Raw genomic sequence first — 15,324 nt, 5'->3', positions numbered from 1 at the left:
AGGAGTCATATTATTTAATTTCTAATATAATATATAGAAATTAAAAATTTATTGCAATATGATTATCTTTGTATTAGATAAAACAATTATTTATCTAGATAAACAAAATACTACAGATTTAAACATTTCTCTTTTTAAACTAATTTATAACAACACACAGATTTTAAGCAATTTGTTTCACATAAATCCCCACTACTAACCTTACTTTTTATTTATTCAGCATTTAAGTTTGTAGCACATTATGTATTTAAAAAAAAATACATTCGCTTTTTGTTGCTGCAATATGATATTATATTTTTACGTTGCCAATGTTCCAATTTCAATAAAAATTGTATGAAACTTTTTTTATCATGTATATTGAGATAATTCAAATTACAAAACATAGAAAATTAAATTTTTTACTCTTATATTTTATATATATTTCATACAACTTTTGTAATGTGTATATTTTTCTTCAAAACTAGAATTACAATAGATTCTGGATTAATATTACCTATTTGATTCGTGCTGGAATTAATATGCAAATAATATCTTCATTGTTCTCATCTTTGAGTTGCCACTTTACGGTAACACTGACCTGTAATTTAATGATTTATAGAATTGACCAATAATGTATTTGTAGCAAATATAGCTTAATAAACTGTCACTCTATAGTACCTTAGGATAGGATTTTAGCACCAGTAACGTATTTTTGTAGTGAAATGTGGCATCACCCTTCTTTAAGGGACATTTAATGCCAGAATCAGGAGCTTGACAAGCATCTGCATTTGGCAATGGAAAAGGTATAGGAACATCCATCACAATACCATGCACAACTGCATTAACTTTTGAAACATCTTTATCTGCAAAATTATGTTTACTTTTTTAACTGTTTTGTGTTTGAAAGCAAACAGACAAAAAGAAATAGACACCTTATGTGAACATACTAACCAACTGTAAAATCGATATTAATTGTTGCATTTGTATTTGGTATTAAATCACATACAGATTTATTCATATCACAGTCCAGAGTTACAGACGTAAATTTTCCCACTTTCGAGCCTGTATGAAGAAAATTGTGTTATCAATAATTGTTATCATCTCATTAACATATTCTTACACTGTTTCGAATGAAAGTCGTTTGCTCATATTTATACACGTATATAAAACTATGTTGATAATTTTATTTATTATGATTAGTCATATGTACACCCTTTATGTAAACAAAGTTTCACATTGACAATTATAGAGAAGTTGTAGCCTCATGACTTTGAATTTCTGAGACAAGAATTTCCGCCATTTTTACGATCATATATTATTACATCAATTGTATGCTACTTAACCGATAATTAAGTGGTTTATTCAGTAAAGTGTGTTTTCTTAAAATGAAATAATTTTACATTTATTTGTGGTAGTTCTAAATTGTAAGAAAATAGCCGTTAGTGACTAATATATCATAAGATCAGCACGGTTTTGGACCATGAAATTTAAATGATAAAATATCTAACGCATGATTTCTGAATTTATTTGAATTATCTTCATAATAAAAATGATCAAAACAAAGAAATCTTATCGGTTATCAATCATGATTGTGTGCGTATATTTTGTTTATTTATTGAAATACTGTATCTATATCGCTACAGAAAAAATAGTTTTATTATTAAAATAAACGACAACTTCAATTATTGTTCTGTATTTATAAAGTACTTTATAATATTGCTAAGATAATCAACGAATAGTATTGAAATGTATATTCAACTGATTTATTATAACAATCATGTTTTCCTTCAGTTTTTTTTTATATGTTACTGATAACCGATACAGCACAACAAAGCTAATTATATACGGCACGTTATCAACAAGATGTTATATTAATTTGTGAAAAACAGAAATACTATTGTTTGTAATTTCTACGTGCTTCTTTTGTCGCAATACTGTATCGAGGAAAAAATATTCATAATTAAAAGTAGTGAAATCGAAACTTACCACAATCATCGATATCGAGGGCTTGACAAGTTGGTGAGAAACTCAGGTAACATAGGACAAGAATTATAGCAATCCTTCGATACATGTTGTTCGTTCGGAGTCCGCGCAGCTATTAAACTCGTTGTACGTTGTACGGAGCTCTATATCGAAACAAACATTAGCCTGCTATTCTCAGCAGACATCACGTCACTTACGCTGTTCTTACATTACGTACATATCTTACGCATCAAATTACTACCACCTACGTCTAATGATAAGTGTGGTATACAATCATATCGGAAACAATTTTAGATATATGTATATGTAGATGTACCACATTTAATGTTATGATTCGTACTTTGCATATTGCATTAAAGTTTGGTACTGGCATTTAATTAGAAATCTGAGCAAAGAGATCTTACTCAATATATTAGTGCTCAATTGTTATTTAACTTTAGAAAAGATAATAATAAATGGAATTGAAAAGCAAGATACTCGTCTATAGTATCAATAATATTTGACGATATAATATGCACAATTACAAACGGAAAGAATTATATGTATGATACTGTTTAAATGAACTGAATTGTCGAAACTGAACTCGTATGAGAATAATTTGTACGAAGACGAGTTCGGATGCACGATTATAAAATATTCTGTCCTTATTTTTTATTTCATAATTAATATTAATTCCAATTACAACTAATGGTAACTTTATTCTATGCTAAATTGGTAACGAAGTGACACGGAAATGATAAAGACGCTTACGATGTATGTAGGGCAATGTTGGGGCCAAGAAACCCTGATGCGCCATCTCCGTGTGTCTGCGAAGACAAAAGGCATCGTGTCCAGCGTGCGAAAAAAACATGCACGCGCGTCTACATACATATAGAGACGCTTGCCAACTTCAATCGTGAGATAAATCCTCGTCAGTGGATAAATATGTATGTACATGTATTAAATTACCTACTGTTAATAAGTTTTCAACTCAGTTGCGAATATTTTATCATATGGAACGCTCTAATTTTTCTCAAGGTCGGTATTTCAGAATGTGAGATACGAAATCTTGTATAATGTCAAGTCTATCCTATATTTAGTCAATGCTAATGTTGACCCAGTCAAACGGAAAACAAGGAACAATCTTTTCATGTAATGTTTCTTGACTGTAATTTATTTCAATGAAAAACATTAAAAACCACTTAAAAGTTCCCATTACGTTGTTTAACTCATTAAAAATTAACAAGATTTGAATAAAACGTGTATAACTTCTGGGAAAAATATTTAACACATACAATTAATATCACCATGTATTTTGTTATATATTTACAATTTGATAACAGAAACGTTAAACATAACAGACAGCCTTGCCTTCGACCGAAAGATCTGTTTCAGGCATTTTTCGATGGAACGCGAGGCCAGCTAAAAATCACATAAATATAATAATATTCGCCATAATAAATTCATTACAATCCATAATATGTGTATTTAATATATGTTATTTAAATTTCCTTAAACATCTGCTTAACCAGCTCACTATCTCTTCCCGTTGTTATTCTTTCCATTACCGATCATGGTTTCTTCTTAATTAAGTCTACTATTACTCGCTTCTTCTTTAGTCTTATATTCGGATTGTCCATACTTAATGATATTTATTACGTAACTTTTTCACGAAATTCCGCAAGTCATCTTAAAAAAGACTTTATTCGGTATAATGAACTTTATTTCCTGTTTCTATTCATTCACGATGATGCTGAAAATGACCGATAAATTTTTCAATCGTATCATACAACTTGGCAAGAACATCGTACACATCCTTTGATTTATTTTATTTTAATTGCTTAATTGTATGTACAAAAAACTTTGATTTTCTTTTTTTTTTCATATTAACACGTACTCTTCTTTTTAAGCTCGGCCTTCATGTGGTGGTTCCATAAAAACAAGATTCTAAGTGGCTTAACCATGGAAACTTCCTTTAACGCGTTCACTGGGTGCCTGGGTAATGTTCGTGATTTGAACATTTAAAAATGTTTCGCAAATTTTGATTCCATTTGTCGTATAAATAGTAATAGAAATAAATATATAATTTCGCTTTTGATTTGATTAAGGACAGCTTGATTAGTTGACAACAGTGAAAGTGTTAAATTCTGTTCGGTGGTTAACTCTTTGAAGCATATCCTTTGAATGTTCTTACGTTGCATAAAGTGAAGTGTTATTGAAAACTGTATAACATTTACTAATTATGGCATCGAAAAATGTATCTAACGGTGAATCAGTAAGTATAATAAAAGTTGCTTACATATTAGTACAGATTAGAGTTTTATATTCAAAAATTTATTTTTTGGTTGGTTATAACGGATCGACAAAAATTTATTAACAAATTACTTAAGAAAGTTTTTTAGTTTCTTTTTTATAATTTTACAATAACGTCTATATGATACACTCGTCGCATGATATTGAATTTTGAGCATTTAGAACAATGAAAAATAGATGATTAGGGTAAAATGGTGCTTCAAAGAATCAAGTCACATTGGAGTAACAGTCTCTTTTATTCGAACCGACCGACGAAATTCTTTTTTTACGTGAATTTACGTGTCCAGTGGCAGTGTGTTATACACGATAACAGTGATGTTAATTTTTATGTTACATCTATACGTATTTCTTTATTTTTACAAAAACATCACGTACACTTTGAATCCAATACGAATCGACTAATTTCTTTTATGATTTTTTTCTCTTTTAATGATTTAGCATTCTAGGGATCTTTAATTACATCCACTTTCATAGTGTACAATTTAACACGCATGTTGATTCGTAGTTTCGTAAACTGTACGGCCCGATTTACATTAGCGATTTAGTTACCTGTGATTACCGCTACTGTACAGCTTGATTTGCTCTACCGACTTAGCCATGTTGTAATTAAATGTTATGCAATGGCTTCTCTGATTATGAGATGCTGGATGAAATATCACATTCGAACATAGCTCGAACTGTAATCGAATTACCATAGAATAACAGAAATTGTTTCAATTTTCTTCAGAGCTAGATTGCCGTATCCTAATAACGAATCATTTGTTAAATCTTCTTTCTAAATAGGAAAATAACAATATTTTTCTCTATATCGTAACTAGGTAATTAAAATTTGAATAGGTGTAAATCGAGCCTTTTTCACGTGATCATTTTTCATTCAATTTCCCTTCGCTTTCTGTATTTTTTCTTTTTTTTTTTTTGTCAATAGTATACGTGGTAGTTCGAGTGAAACGAAATCTTCTCTCTGAAAGATTTCTCAATGTTACCAAAAGCGTAAAAAAGATGGTAATTACCCACACTCCATTTCACAAACGTTCATCGTCGGAACGGCATGTTTCGAAAGCGTCGCTCAGTCAGTTTGTTTTTCTTTCGTGAAATGGAATCGTTTCGAATTACGGTATTACAATAATTAATGGGACGAGGTTGAACGATATTGTTCATTGACGATCGAAGCTTTTGATTGACGAAAGAGAATTCATTATATCAATATATGTAAGTCCAGATATTTCAATTCCATTTTTGTGCTTGAACCGAAGGAATTGCGATCTCTTTTGATTTTTCAATATTATTTTCATATACATATTGAATTAAAAACATTGTTATGAAGAATTTTGTACTTGAAGCATTTAATGGTAGTGTGGTGATTTCGGTTGTTCAATACTGTCCGCTTTTCCATATATTTCTTTATGAAATTTTATAAAAATTGATGCTTAACGATAATCTCCTTGTACTATGGTATATAAATTATGATACTTAAAAATCGTATAATTTTAATCAATGTTATTAATATTAAAATGAAATATCTCAGAGATTATAATAGCAAAAGATGGACGGCCCATTGTGTCGTATGTGTCAATAAGGTATCTGTTATCTTAAATCAAAGACAGAAATTCGAATTAATTTAACATTCGATTAATCTGTAGTATTTCCATACTTTACAATAATATCGTATTTAGAAATTCTTTGATCAATCAAAAGCAAAATCGAGTCGATTCGTCGTCGAACGTATTTTTTACAATGATGATTTGAGCGCTAATGATCTCGCACACTTACACTTTGTAACGTTTACAGTCAATTGTAGGAAGAATAAAATGAAAAACAGAATGGGAAAACGATTGAAACGGACGATCAAATTGTACGGGACACGAGTACATGTCTTCTTAGAAAGTAGCAAACATGTTTGGCTTTCACTTATGGTATAAATTCACTTTTTTGTCTTTTTATTTCATTAAATATATACAAGGAACATCTAACATCGTAGTGGATAGCGTTTTATACACGAGTCTCCATGATCGATTTCTGCTTTGAGCGTCTCTCTCCTCTCGTAATACGTAGAATTCATTATTACTGACTAGCTAGCTGAATGTACTCATTTGATTTCATTATGGAACGATTCCTTCTTCTTTGATTGAAGTACGATCAATCATAAAAAGAAAGTCGTCAATCTTATTTTCATGATCTTTGGGTATCGGAAATTTCCATTATATTCACGATTTATCTATCATTATCAATCACGATAAGGTTCTGGTATCCGTCGAAACACACGATTCAAGATTTTTCTTTTCATTTCGTTCGTCTAAAGGAATTTAAAGAGAAATCTACTCGATAAAATTCAGTTTCGAATTTCCCCTATTCGCACCTTATCTTGCAGTTCCTATATAAATGTCCTTATAAAACTTTCGATAAACTTCATTCTTTTAATCTTGTCACAATTTCATCATTTGAATTAGTTCCTCGAAAATTCCCACGAAGTCGCATTTTCTTTCTTCAAATTTCACGAGTACCTTTAACTCTTCTTCGTCGACGAATACCGGATTCTTCTCTTCCCTATATTCTTCGAATGTTCCTTTAATTTCAAGAAAAAGCTGCATTTACTGCCCCCCTCCGTTGGCTTTTGTAGCGCGTCGTCGTCAACTGGACGATGGAAATGGAAAACGGTACAAGCTTTCAGGCCAGGTACCAGTCGAGCGTTGTTCGCTGGAATTTCGATGGAATATTCCTAAAAGAATGTTTCCTCAGAGTGTTGTTTCGAGTATATCGAATTCATAGGATAGAACTTGACTGGCATTGACGAGACGCTGTATTTTTGATGTTATTTAGAGCAACGTCGATGCCGTGAGAACGTCCGGCACGACTGGTTTCGGAGGGGGGTCCAAACATCACACTCTCATCTCACTCATCGTAGCTTGGGACACACGACTCGATACGGTGGCATTCTGCAACAGGGGCTGGTTCTCGGGAGGACTCTTTGCTCGGGGGGGTGGTGGGGCTCTTGGTACTGTCAGATGTATGGATCCGTTTGGTGGACCCTAAAATTTCAAAATAGCGTTAGAAAGGAGAAATTTAAATACTTTTTATTATTGCTAGACGATTGAGTCTAACCAATCTTTCATACGTGGAATATTTGTAAGTTTAGGTAATTTGAACGGTAAAAACAAAAGGACCATTTTGATATTTTCTTAGGAAATAAAGCGATTCAGCGGAGCAACTTAATTATCGAGCATGAAAGACCAAAAGATGGTGCGATGTACTGTAAAAAATAAACGTCATATTTTGTATGTCGAACTAATTTTTAATTCGATCGTCACCTCTGTGAGAACGCCAGGAAATTTCGCTTCGTTAATTCGCAGCATGTCTTTCAGGAAGGTTCTAGAACTTTCCAAGGGAAATTGAAATTTTCGGCGAAAAAAGAAACGAAAATCGAAATAAGTATGAAGGAAAAAGACGAAAGTTGGAGATTCGTTTTAATGAAGTTTGTCGCCGTCGTCATCTCCACCAAATCTACGGAAATTCGCTAACAGGATAAAAGGGATGGTACCATCCGCCGTCAAAATAATCACCGCGCCGTGGAACGTCAAGAAGAAGCTTCCCCGTTGTAAATTTCACCTGGTCAGACTTTAGCAGTTTTAAAAGCTCCTTAATAAGATTATGAATGGAGCTTCCAAAGGCCGTAGCTCGTTAAAACAGCGGAAGTTTCTTAAATCAACATGGTGAGTACAGAGGTCCTCGATCTTAACGTCATGAACAAATTCGCTGTTTCTGGTTGATGGATATTACGAGATATTCCGTTTGTAGTATATCTTCTACGTTCTTTTCAAGACAAACTAGTTGATATTGAACATCGTGTTTAAATTTTGTTCGATGCGACGTCTAGATTGTCTTGATTATGGTGCAAGAAGGGTTTTATCTTGTTTGAAGAGAAATTTCGTACATGAGTAGGGCAATTTTTGGGAACGGTGTACAAATGAAATAAATGGAATCCAATAGAGCAATAAAAAGAGATTAATACAAAAACAAGGAGAGGTATGGAATTTTTGATTGACGATGGAATTTTATGAGACTCCATTCCTCTATCTAATTGCGATACGCAAACGTTGGAGTAAAATGACTGACTCTCACTTGGGTTTGTGCATTCATGTCCTGTATGACGGAAGCTCGGGGAAGAGTGGCATGCTGTTGCTGATGTTGCTTTTGATAATGGTGTTGATGAGGCAACGTGTGAGTTCCCTGGCCCTGTTGGAGAAGCGTGTTGGGATCGTTCGGAGGGCCTTTCATAACGTTCCTGGAACGACGATCGATCGTTACGAGCTTCGTAACAGTTACGGATTATACGTAATTATTGGTCAACTGAATGCGTCGCTACATTAACGTCGAACAAGAATCATGCAATAGGGTGTATTGGGGGAAAAGGTGGCCATCGATGATATAAATACGAAAGGGTGATATGAGAAGCTTATTTACAAGATGAAACGACGATAAAATGATGGATGGTATAATTTCTGATTTGATTACAAACTATTACAAACAAGGGATAGTAAGAGTATTGTTTAACATTAGGGGGCTTATGTGAGCATTGGGGCAAATATCATTAACGAATTTATGACCACCTTTTCATTAATCTCCTACATTGTGTCTTTAATAATTTCATTTACACCATCTGATTAAAGCTATATTAACTTTGGTACAATTTCGTACTTTCGGATTCTGTTTTGTGAATATATTTGGAGTTAGCGAGAAAAATCGACGTTACAAAGCTTTAAAAGAAGCTATACCTTCTCAGCATTTCGTTCTCGACATCGACGATAACTTGACCGCTTCCGGGGAAATGAGAATGCGGCGGAGGCGGTTGTTTGAGCTCGGAGAAACCTCGTGGTCCGCACTGTTGGTTTAACATTTGTTGCTGCTGAAGGCTTTTTACCTCGAGTCTTGTTTTGTCTCTTTGATAGTAAACTCCCGCAAAAATTAGCACGTTCAAAATCAGTAAACTGCATCCGATCGCGATTGTCACGCTCAAAGCTGTAGAGTATGCAGCGTACCTGTAGAAAGAATAAATTATTTACTTCTTATTATTCAACCAGATTTCATTATTTCTATTTTATTTGCACTTGAAACTTGAATACTCTCTTTTGATAAAGAAATCACGCATAGTTAACATTAGTTCTAAAATCTCAGAAGAAAACGAACCGAGAAATTTTTCTCAACTAGGGAAGCAGCTGTTTTATAGTAGCTGGTAAAAATAAGAAAGACATGCGTTTATAATTGAGCAATTCTGGCTATCCGGTTTAGCAAATGCATAGACGATGTTCCAAAGATGCAAAGACAAGGAGTAGCACAGCAAGGTACTTTATTAATGTTTTCATTACGATGAAATTGCTTATTACGCACCCAGCTGCATCCAGGCTGGCCAGAGTGTCTGTACTGGCGTTATGAACGTTCTGCAAATTCGTGCTCTGAATGTAACTAACACACGTGGCAGCATTGTAGTCTGTGGTGGTTGGTGGTTCGGTGGTGATGTTCTTCCTTCTGAATTCTTCGCTAATCCTGCTCAGAGGATCCGGTCTCACCGAGCCATCGTACAGGCTAGGGTCCGAGTGTCCACGAAATAGATTGTGCCTGGAATCCACATCTTCCATTCCAGCTCGATGGAGTTCCGGAACGAGGCGAAGCCAAACAGACAGTTGATGAGCTCTGTAATGATTCTTCATCTTTGGCCTCATACCTGAAAAAATAGGAGAGAAGTATAAAATTTGTATAAATAATTACGAAGAGTTTTTACGAGTGAAGATAGATAGAATCTTTTCCATTAAAGAAATCAATTGTTTCTTTTCCTCGTAATTTCTCGATCTTTGTCTTTTTCTCGTCGTATTGCTTTCAATAGCAAAAGATTCTGGAATTTATTGTTTACTTTTATATTTTAAGGGCTAATATCTCTCCATCAGTTCGATGGCTGATAAAATATGAATGACGCTTATGAAATCGTGAGTTAGTTGTACCGATGGTCCTTTAAACAGTTTTGAAAGACTTCTCGTGTACAATGCTATTAACGGCGCGCAAAACGAGCATCGGTACGCTTCATAAAGCGTGCTTTATTAAAAAAGTTTTAGAAATCGTCTGATCGAAATCTTTATTGCTTTCGTTGTATTTAACATTCTGAAATCTCCGACTAGCAATGAAGATTTCTTCTACGAGGAGCTCTTCTATTCTATACGTTACAGTCGAAATTATCGGTTCAATGAGAAGCGCTTTTCAAGAAAAGATTTTAGTTCCAACCTTGTGAATGCTGGAAAAACCGCGTACGAGTTTCGTGAAAATTTCATTCGAATATAAAGACATTTCAACCGGGCGTGTCAGAGTTGAAGAGTTCCTTTCTGCTCTGCTTTCCTTTTTTCTTTCTCCCCGTTAGTATAAGTAAAGAACATTTCTTCGCTTAAAAATCCTACTTCTCAACTCGGAGATGAAGCAATGCCTTCGTATAATTTAGCAATGGTTTTGCTACGTTACGAAAATTGACTGGTTTAAAGAGAAAAATTCAAAGATTTTAAGATTCTGAAATGTACACGACTAGCTAAATAATTCTATCGTTCTATACGGCGAGAATTGTGGTGTAGATACGACAGATCCGTTCGCATCTGCTTTTGATGTCCTGGATACGAGCGGTTGTATAGTAGTTGTCGCGGTTCCGTTGCCGATTCTCTGTGACGGTGAACAGTGTCGAAAGATTGGACCGTTATTCGATCCTCCAACGGCTGGACATGGACATATGCCAGGTGTCATGGTCAAACGGGGAGGCGAGATATCAGCCGGAAATTTGGAAATTGCTAGAAAGGTTACGGATAGAACCTGGTGAAATTGCGATCGGCATTGGGGAAACGTTAATTAGATTCGATTTTTTGCGGAAAGGACGGTTGAAAGCAGAAGTGCGAGTAATTAAAGCGGAACATGACCGACGAATTTGTCATTGTCGCGAACGAGAGAACGACCGGCGTGTGACAGCGTACGCGCATAAAACAATGAAATTAATGAAAATAATTCTCTACTTACGTACGAAGTTCTATGTTATATATTATTCGCTAAAATGATAATAGAAAATTTTGAGGAATTCCGGAAACCTATTTTTATATTTTCACTTGTATAAATGAGCTTGATGCTCCTTCCTGAATTACCGTTATTACAATGCGTTTCCATGGCGCGTCTCGTTGAATTATCAAACGTATCCTCGCAACGGTGAAAGAACATATGCGAAGTTTCGGTCCCAATTAAACGCGAAAATAAATTATTAACACAAGCAAAACGGATTAAACGCAATTGAAAATTTATCCACGTGTTAAGCTAGAATAATCCCGTCTGTCCAACGGAAATGCAATCAAACAAAGACTAATGTGATTCCTTCGTTTTATTCGATGCTTGATCGAATTAACTCGACAATCCACTACGTTTTTATCCTACGTTTTATACGCGCGTAATTTTATGCGTTTTTAACTGGATACGCCTCCATCGAGCGACATGACTTAAATCTCCATGGGCAATTGGCAATTTCACATTAGATTCCGCGTACAAAAGAATTTACTGTTATTAAGCTGTTTAAGTTACGAACGTAGATGCATGCCAAATGGGACGAGTTCGCTTAGCACGGAGAAGCCGGAAACAGATGCGAGAAATAATATTGGGTGTAGTTGTTGCGCCGCGTCTCTCCGTGACATTCGATTTCCGGTATTGCGCGCGTCAAGATGCTTGATACTTAGAAGTCTGGATCATCGGCAATCCACTAGACACGGGATAGGAAAAATGAATTTCTTTGAGCTTAATGCCGTGTAGTTTGCGACAAGTGGCTCGAAATTTGGCTCTTTCCACACGGGATATTGGATAGTAGAAATATGTGAAAATGAAACTCGCGCTTGTCTATCGAGCAAAATCTATTGTACAAAGAAACAAAGCATCGTTGAAATATCAGTGTCAACTACGATAAAATTCGTTCGGAAGTGATTCAAAGCAAAACACGATAGCGACGAAATTCGTTGAACGGTGAATTCGACTGATAATTAATCTTCTTAGATTTTTTCACATGACACAACAACTGTGGTCGTTTGAAAATTGAGATTCACGGTCTCGTGAATATTTCGGATTTGTCGCAAGAAATTCGCGTGCTTCCACGAGAGCAACGACGCGGCGCTTCTTTTTCCGTCGGTTATCATCCGATACAGTTGACTGTTTCCGAGTGATAACGACCGACTGGACGTTTCGTTTGAACCGTGTACGTCTGATCACCGACAAAATTTATTTTTGTTCCGTGTACTCTACGGCTGATCGAATTATGTGTATCGTTACGACTCGAAGAAGCTGTAAATCGATTCGGTTTATGATATCTCTATGTTAGAGATGGTTTACGATACGATTTTCTCTCTACGCTTGATTTCTTACGAGACCTTGACAGTTGTTTCTGGACACAGGATAGTCGTCTCACGATTAATGTATTGATTCACTGTGAAGGTTTCTGTCGGTCTAAAGTCTAAGCGCTTGATCCTTAAAATCTCTTAAAAACACGAGGTGGATATTATTATTAAATGTGTTGGTTGGTTTATTAAGGAGACGAGTGATAAAATTGTAATAGTCGATGGTATTAAAATCACTTTAAGTACAAGTATAAAGATAGTACATATATGCCGGTCGTAATCGTCGCTCGCTCAATGCTACTGTTCGACTCTACGCTCGCTATTCGACTGTATGACTCGCTATATTGATTCGCTATAATGACTGTCCTAGAGAGCACGTTCGTCTATTTGTATCAACCGGTGGTATTATAAAAGGTGCAAATGTAACTCTGGTTGATGATTACAAATAACGGCGATAATGTTTTGTTCGAAGTTTGTTTACCTTTGAACCTAGCTAACCAAAACAACGTTGGTATTCCAAGGCACAATAATATGCCTCCGTTGACTCATGTGCTGCTACAAACATGTGCATGCTCATTTAATGATAGGTCAAGATTATTCGGTAACACACCAAGATAATTGCAAGATTTTTACTAGGTTTCTCCAAGATCATTCCAAGATTATTCAAAGTTTATGCGAATATCGTTGAATATCCGAATTTGTATCAGCAGTTTTATGCATAAGATTCTTTTTTCTCGAGTTGCTAGGAGCGTTCTCTAAAGAGCGGAACTACGTGTTACCTGGAAAGCACCGCGATTCGAATACTTGAGATATGTTTAATGTGATTTATTGCAAATCGAACGTGCTAACCGCACTTAAATATTGATGTATGCGGTGTCAGAAATTCTGGCCGCGCGAGAGCTTCTAGAAATTGGTCTCTCTGTATGGGTAGTCACGAGACCGACCATTCCGTATCCTCGGAATGTTTGACAACGAGTTCCGTAGATCGGGAATGGCAAACGCTTTCATGCGAGGATTTCCGTTCCTCTAATAGTATCGAACTTATCACGAGAGCATGGAAACCCGTGTAGTACGAGGTAGAAGAAGAAAAGCAGGAAATGAATTTGCGCACATTTTCACCATCACGTGAAAACGTTTTGACGCTTTCTTTTTCTCATTTCCCATCAGCCGATTCATCGAATTTCGATCCATTCAGCGAACTCCTTCGGATACTCTGGATTGTCTCTCGACACATTTTCCACACTCCACCGCATATGGAACATGGCATTCTGTGATATTCTCCAAGTTCGACTCAGACTTGCTGATTTCTCTGTGCTGTGGCGCCTAAGAAGTATTATATTCTTTTCTTTGAATCGACGCTTTTAAAACTGCTCTAGAGAATTATTACACGAAGTAGTAAGTTTACTTGAATTTGTATCTCTTTTTTTTTTATTTGCTCGACTAAATGGAATAGAGAATTCTATGCAATTTTCAGAGTTCTTTAGAGTTACTTATTGAGATAACTCGGTTCCTCGGGTAAGAACGAAACTCTGGATGAAACTCTAGTTCCAAATTCACGTTGACGCGAACTAGTCTCTGATGAGGAGACACTTTAGTCGACAAAGTAATCCGGGAAACCCCGTATATGTCGTGGACACGCACGTATATATCCAGACCTAACGACTTATTCTTTTAAGACGCGCTAAAACTTCTGAAGGACGTCTTTCCTCCGCAGACGCTATATTCTCTTGACTTTTCGAGAGTGTGCCTCACCCAGAAATATCCCGATGCTGGCTTCACAAAATAAAACGAATAGAAAACCAACGCAGTAGATAAGCCATGACGTAAACGTCAACACATATCTCATAAAAATTTTCTGCTTCTGTCGTGATGCGCATCATCTTTTCGTTCTTTGCTTCCTTCCCCCTTCCCCTCAACTTTTACAGTTTTCGTTTCGCATTTCAGGTAGCAGCTTCTCGAATTCTCCTTTTCCAATCTTTCTTCGAGTTTCGTGCTCTTTTTACTCATCGATAGCTTTTTAAATCCTCGCAGGAGTCATGTAAAGAGGAATAAAAGAAGTTGCTTGATATTCTTTATACACTCGTCACAGACATACTCGATCAACGCGACCGGAAACAGCTAGATTTCTTTCGAGTAACACCGTGTCTCAGTATAAAATAAATCCGTCCTTTCTTTTCCTGGATAACTTCTCTGACATAGCGTATCGTAGAATACGCGAATCGCGAGAACCATCCTTTTCTACCAATTAATGGAATCGGACGTCGGTTCAGTTTTTCAATTTTCACGAATTTTCTTTGTCATAATCTCAACGGAGATCATTACAGGAATTATAATTTTGCTCGTACACGGTAGGATCGGACGTTCTTGTTGACTTTTCTCTATGTGTTTTTCCTCTTTCCTCTCTTCAGGAAGAAATTTCGTACGAGTAAAACGGATTGAAGCAAAGCGGATGAACGGAAAATTAGAAATAGGTTCGTTAGTTACATAGTGCATTTGTGTTATTTTCAGAACTATGGCTTTGAAGTTCGAACAACTCAGGAATATGGTTTTATATTTGACCTTTCAAAGGTTGGTGTGATTTGCTTTTTTCTTTGAGACGGGCAGCACTTCCTCTTGATTTAAACCCGTGAAACATTTTATTTGCGAGTATAGTCGGTTTGCATCAGGTTCGGTTGGAAAACAA

The 15,324-nt window shown here is 35.6% G+C and overlaps 2 protein-coding genes across 4 annotated transcripts in view; both read right to left on the bottom strand.

The window, feature by feature from the left end:
• Positions 1 to 129: 129 nt before the first annotated feature.
• LOC100750144 (NPC intracellular cholesterol transporter 2 homolog a) lies at positions 130 to 2,730 on the bottom strand. Of its 2 annotated transcripts, none has more exons than XM_033319291.1 (5): positions 2,713 to 2,730; positions 1,966 to 2,105; positions 931 to 1,041; positions 658 to 842; positions 130 to 577 (listed from the first exon to the last, which is right to left on the bottom strand). In XM_033319291.1, the coding sequence occupies exons 2-5, from the start codon at positions 2,048 to 2,050 to the stop codon at positions 494 to 496; spliced, it is 465 nt and encodes a 154-aa protein (XP_033175182.1). In that variant the 5' UTR covers positions 2,051 to 2,105; positions 2,713 to 2,730; the 3' UTR covers positions 130 to 493. The 2 variants fall into 2 exon arrangements, with proteins under 2 accessions (XP_033175182.1, XP_024221484.1); XM_024365716.2 differs by lacking the exon at positions 2,713 to 2,730 and adding an exon at positions 2,180 to 2,306.
• Positions 2,731 to 3,233: 503 nt separating this feature from the next.
• The window catches only part of LOC100748839 (neuroligin-4, X-linked), a 265,718-nt gene continuing 253,627 nt past the window's right edge, over positions 3,234 to 15,324 (bottom strand). The window contains exons 12-15 of one of the 2 annotated variants that reach the window (XM_003487262.4): positions 9,637 to 9,970; positions 9,024 to 9,287; positions 8,371 to 8,533; positions 3,234 to 7,280 (exon numbers count right to left, since the gene is read on the bottom strand). In XM_003487262.4, coding sequence (XP_003487310.1) covers positions 7,131 to 7,280; positions 8,371 to 8,533; positions 9,024 to 9,287; positions 9,637 to 9,970 — 911 coding nt within the window. In that variant the 3' untranslated portion in view covers positions 3,234 to 7,130. The remainder of the gene's footprint in view (positions 7,281 to 8,370; positions 8,534 to 9,023; positions 9,288 to 9,636; positions 9,971 to 15,324) is intronic. The other variant, XM_033319287.1, reaches the window with a different exon arrangement.

The sequence above is a fragment of the Bombus impatiens genome, unplaced genomic scaffold (genome assembly GCF_000188095.3).
Source record: "Bombus impatiens unplaced genomic scaffold, BIMP_2.2 scf_0146, whole genome shotgun sequence".
NCBI lineage: Eukaryota > Metazoa > Arthropoda > Insecta > Hymenoptera > Apidae > Bombus > Bombus impatiens.
This window is presented reverse-complemented; position numbering and strand designations above follow the sequence as displayed.

What these genes read in the sequence shown, in the direction of transcription:
- LOC100750144 (XM_033319291.1), bottom strand. Translation starts at nt 2,050, where the DNA reads ATGTATCGAAGGATTGCTATAATTCTTGTCCTATGTTACCTGAGTTTC. An exon ending in CCTCGATATCGATGATTGTG is followed by an intron (nt 1,042 to 1,965) that starts GTAAGTTTCGAT and finishes TTCTTCATACAG; the next exon opens with GCTCGAAAGTGGGAAAATTT. An exon ending in TGCTAAAATCCTATCCTAAG is followed by an intron (nt 578 to 657) that starts GTACTATAGAGT and finishes ATTAAATTACAG; the next exon opens with GTCAGTGTTACCGTAAAGTG.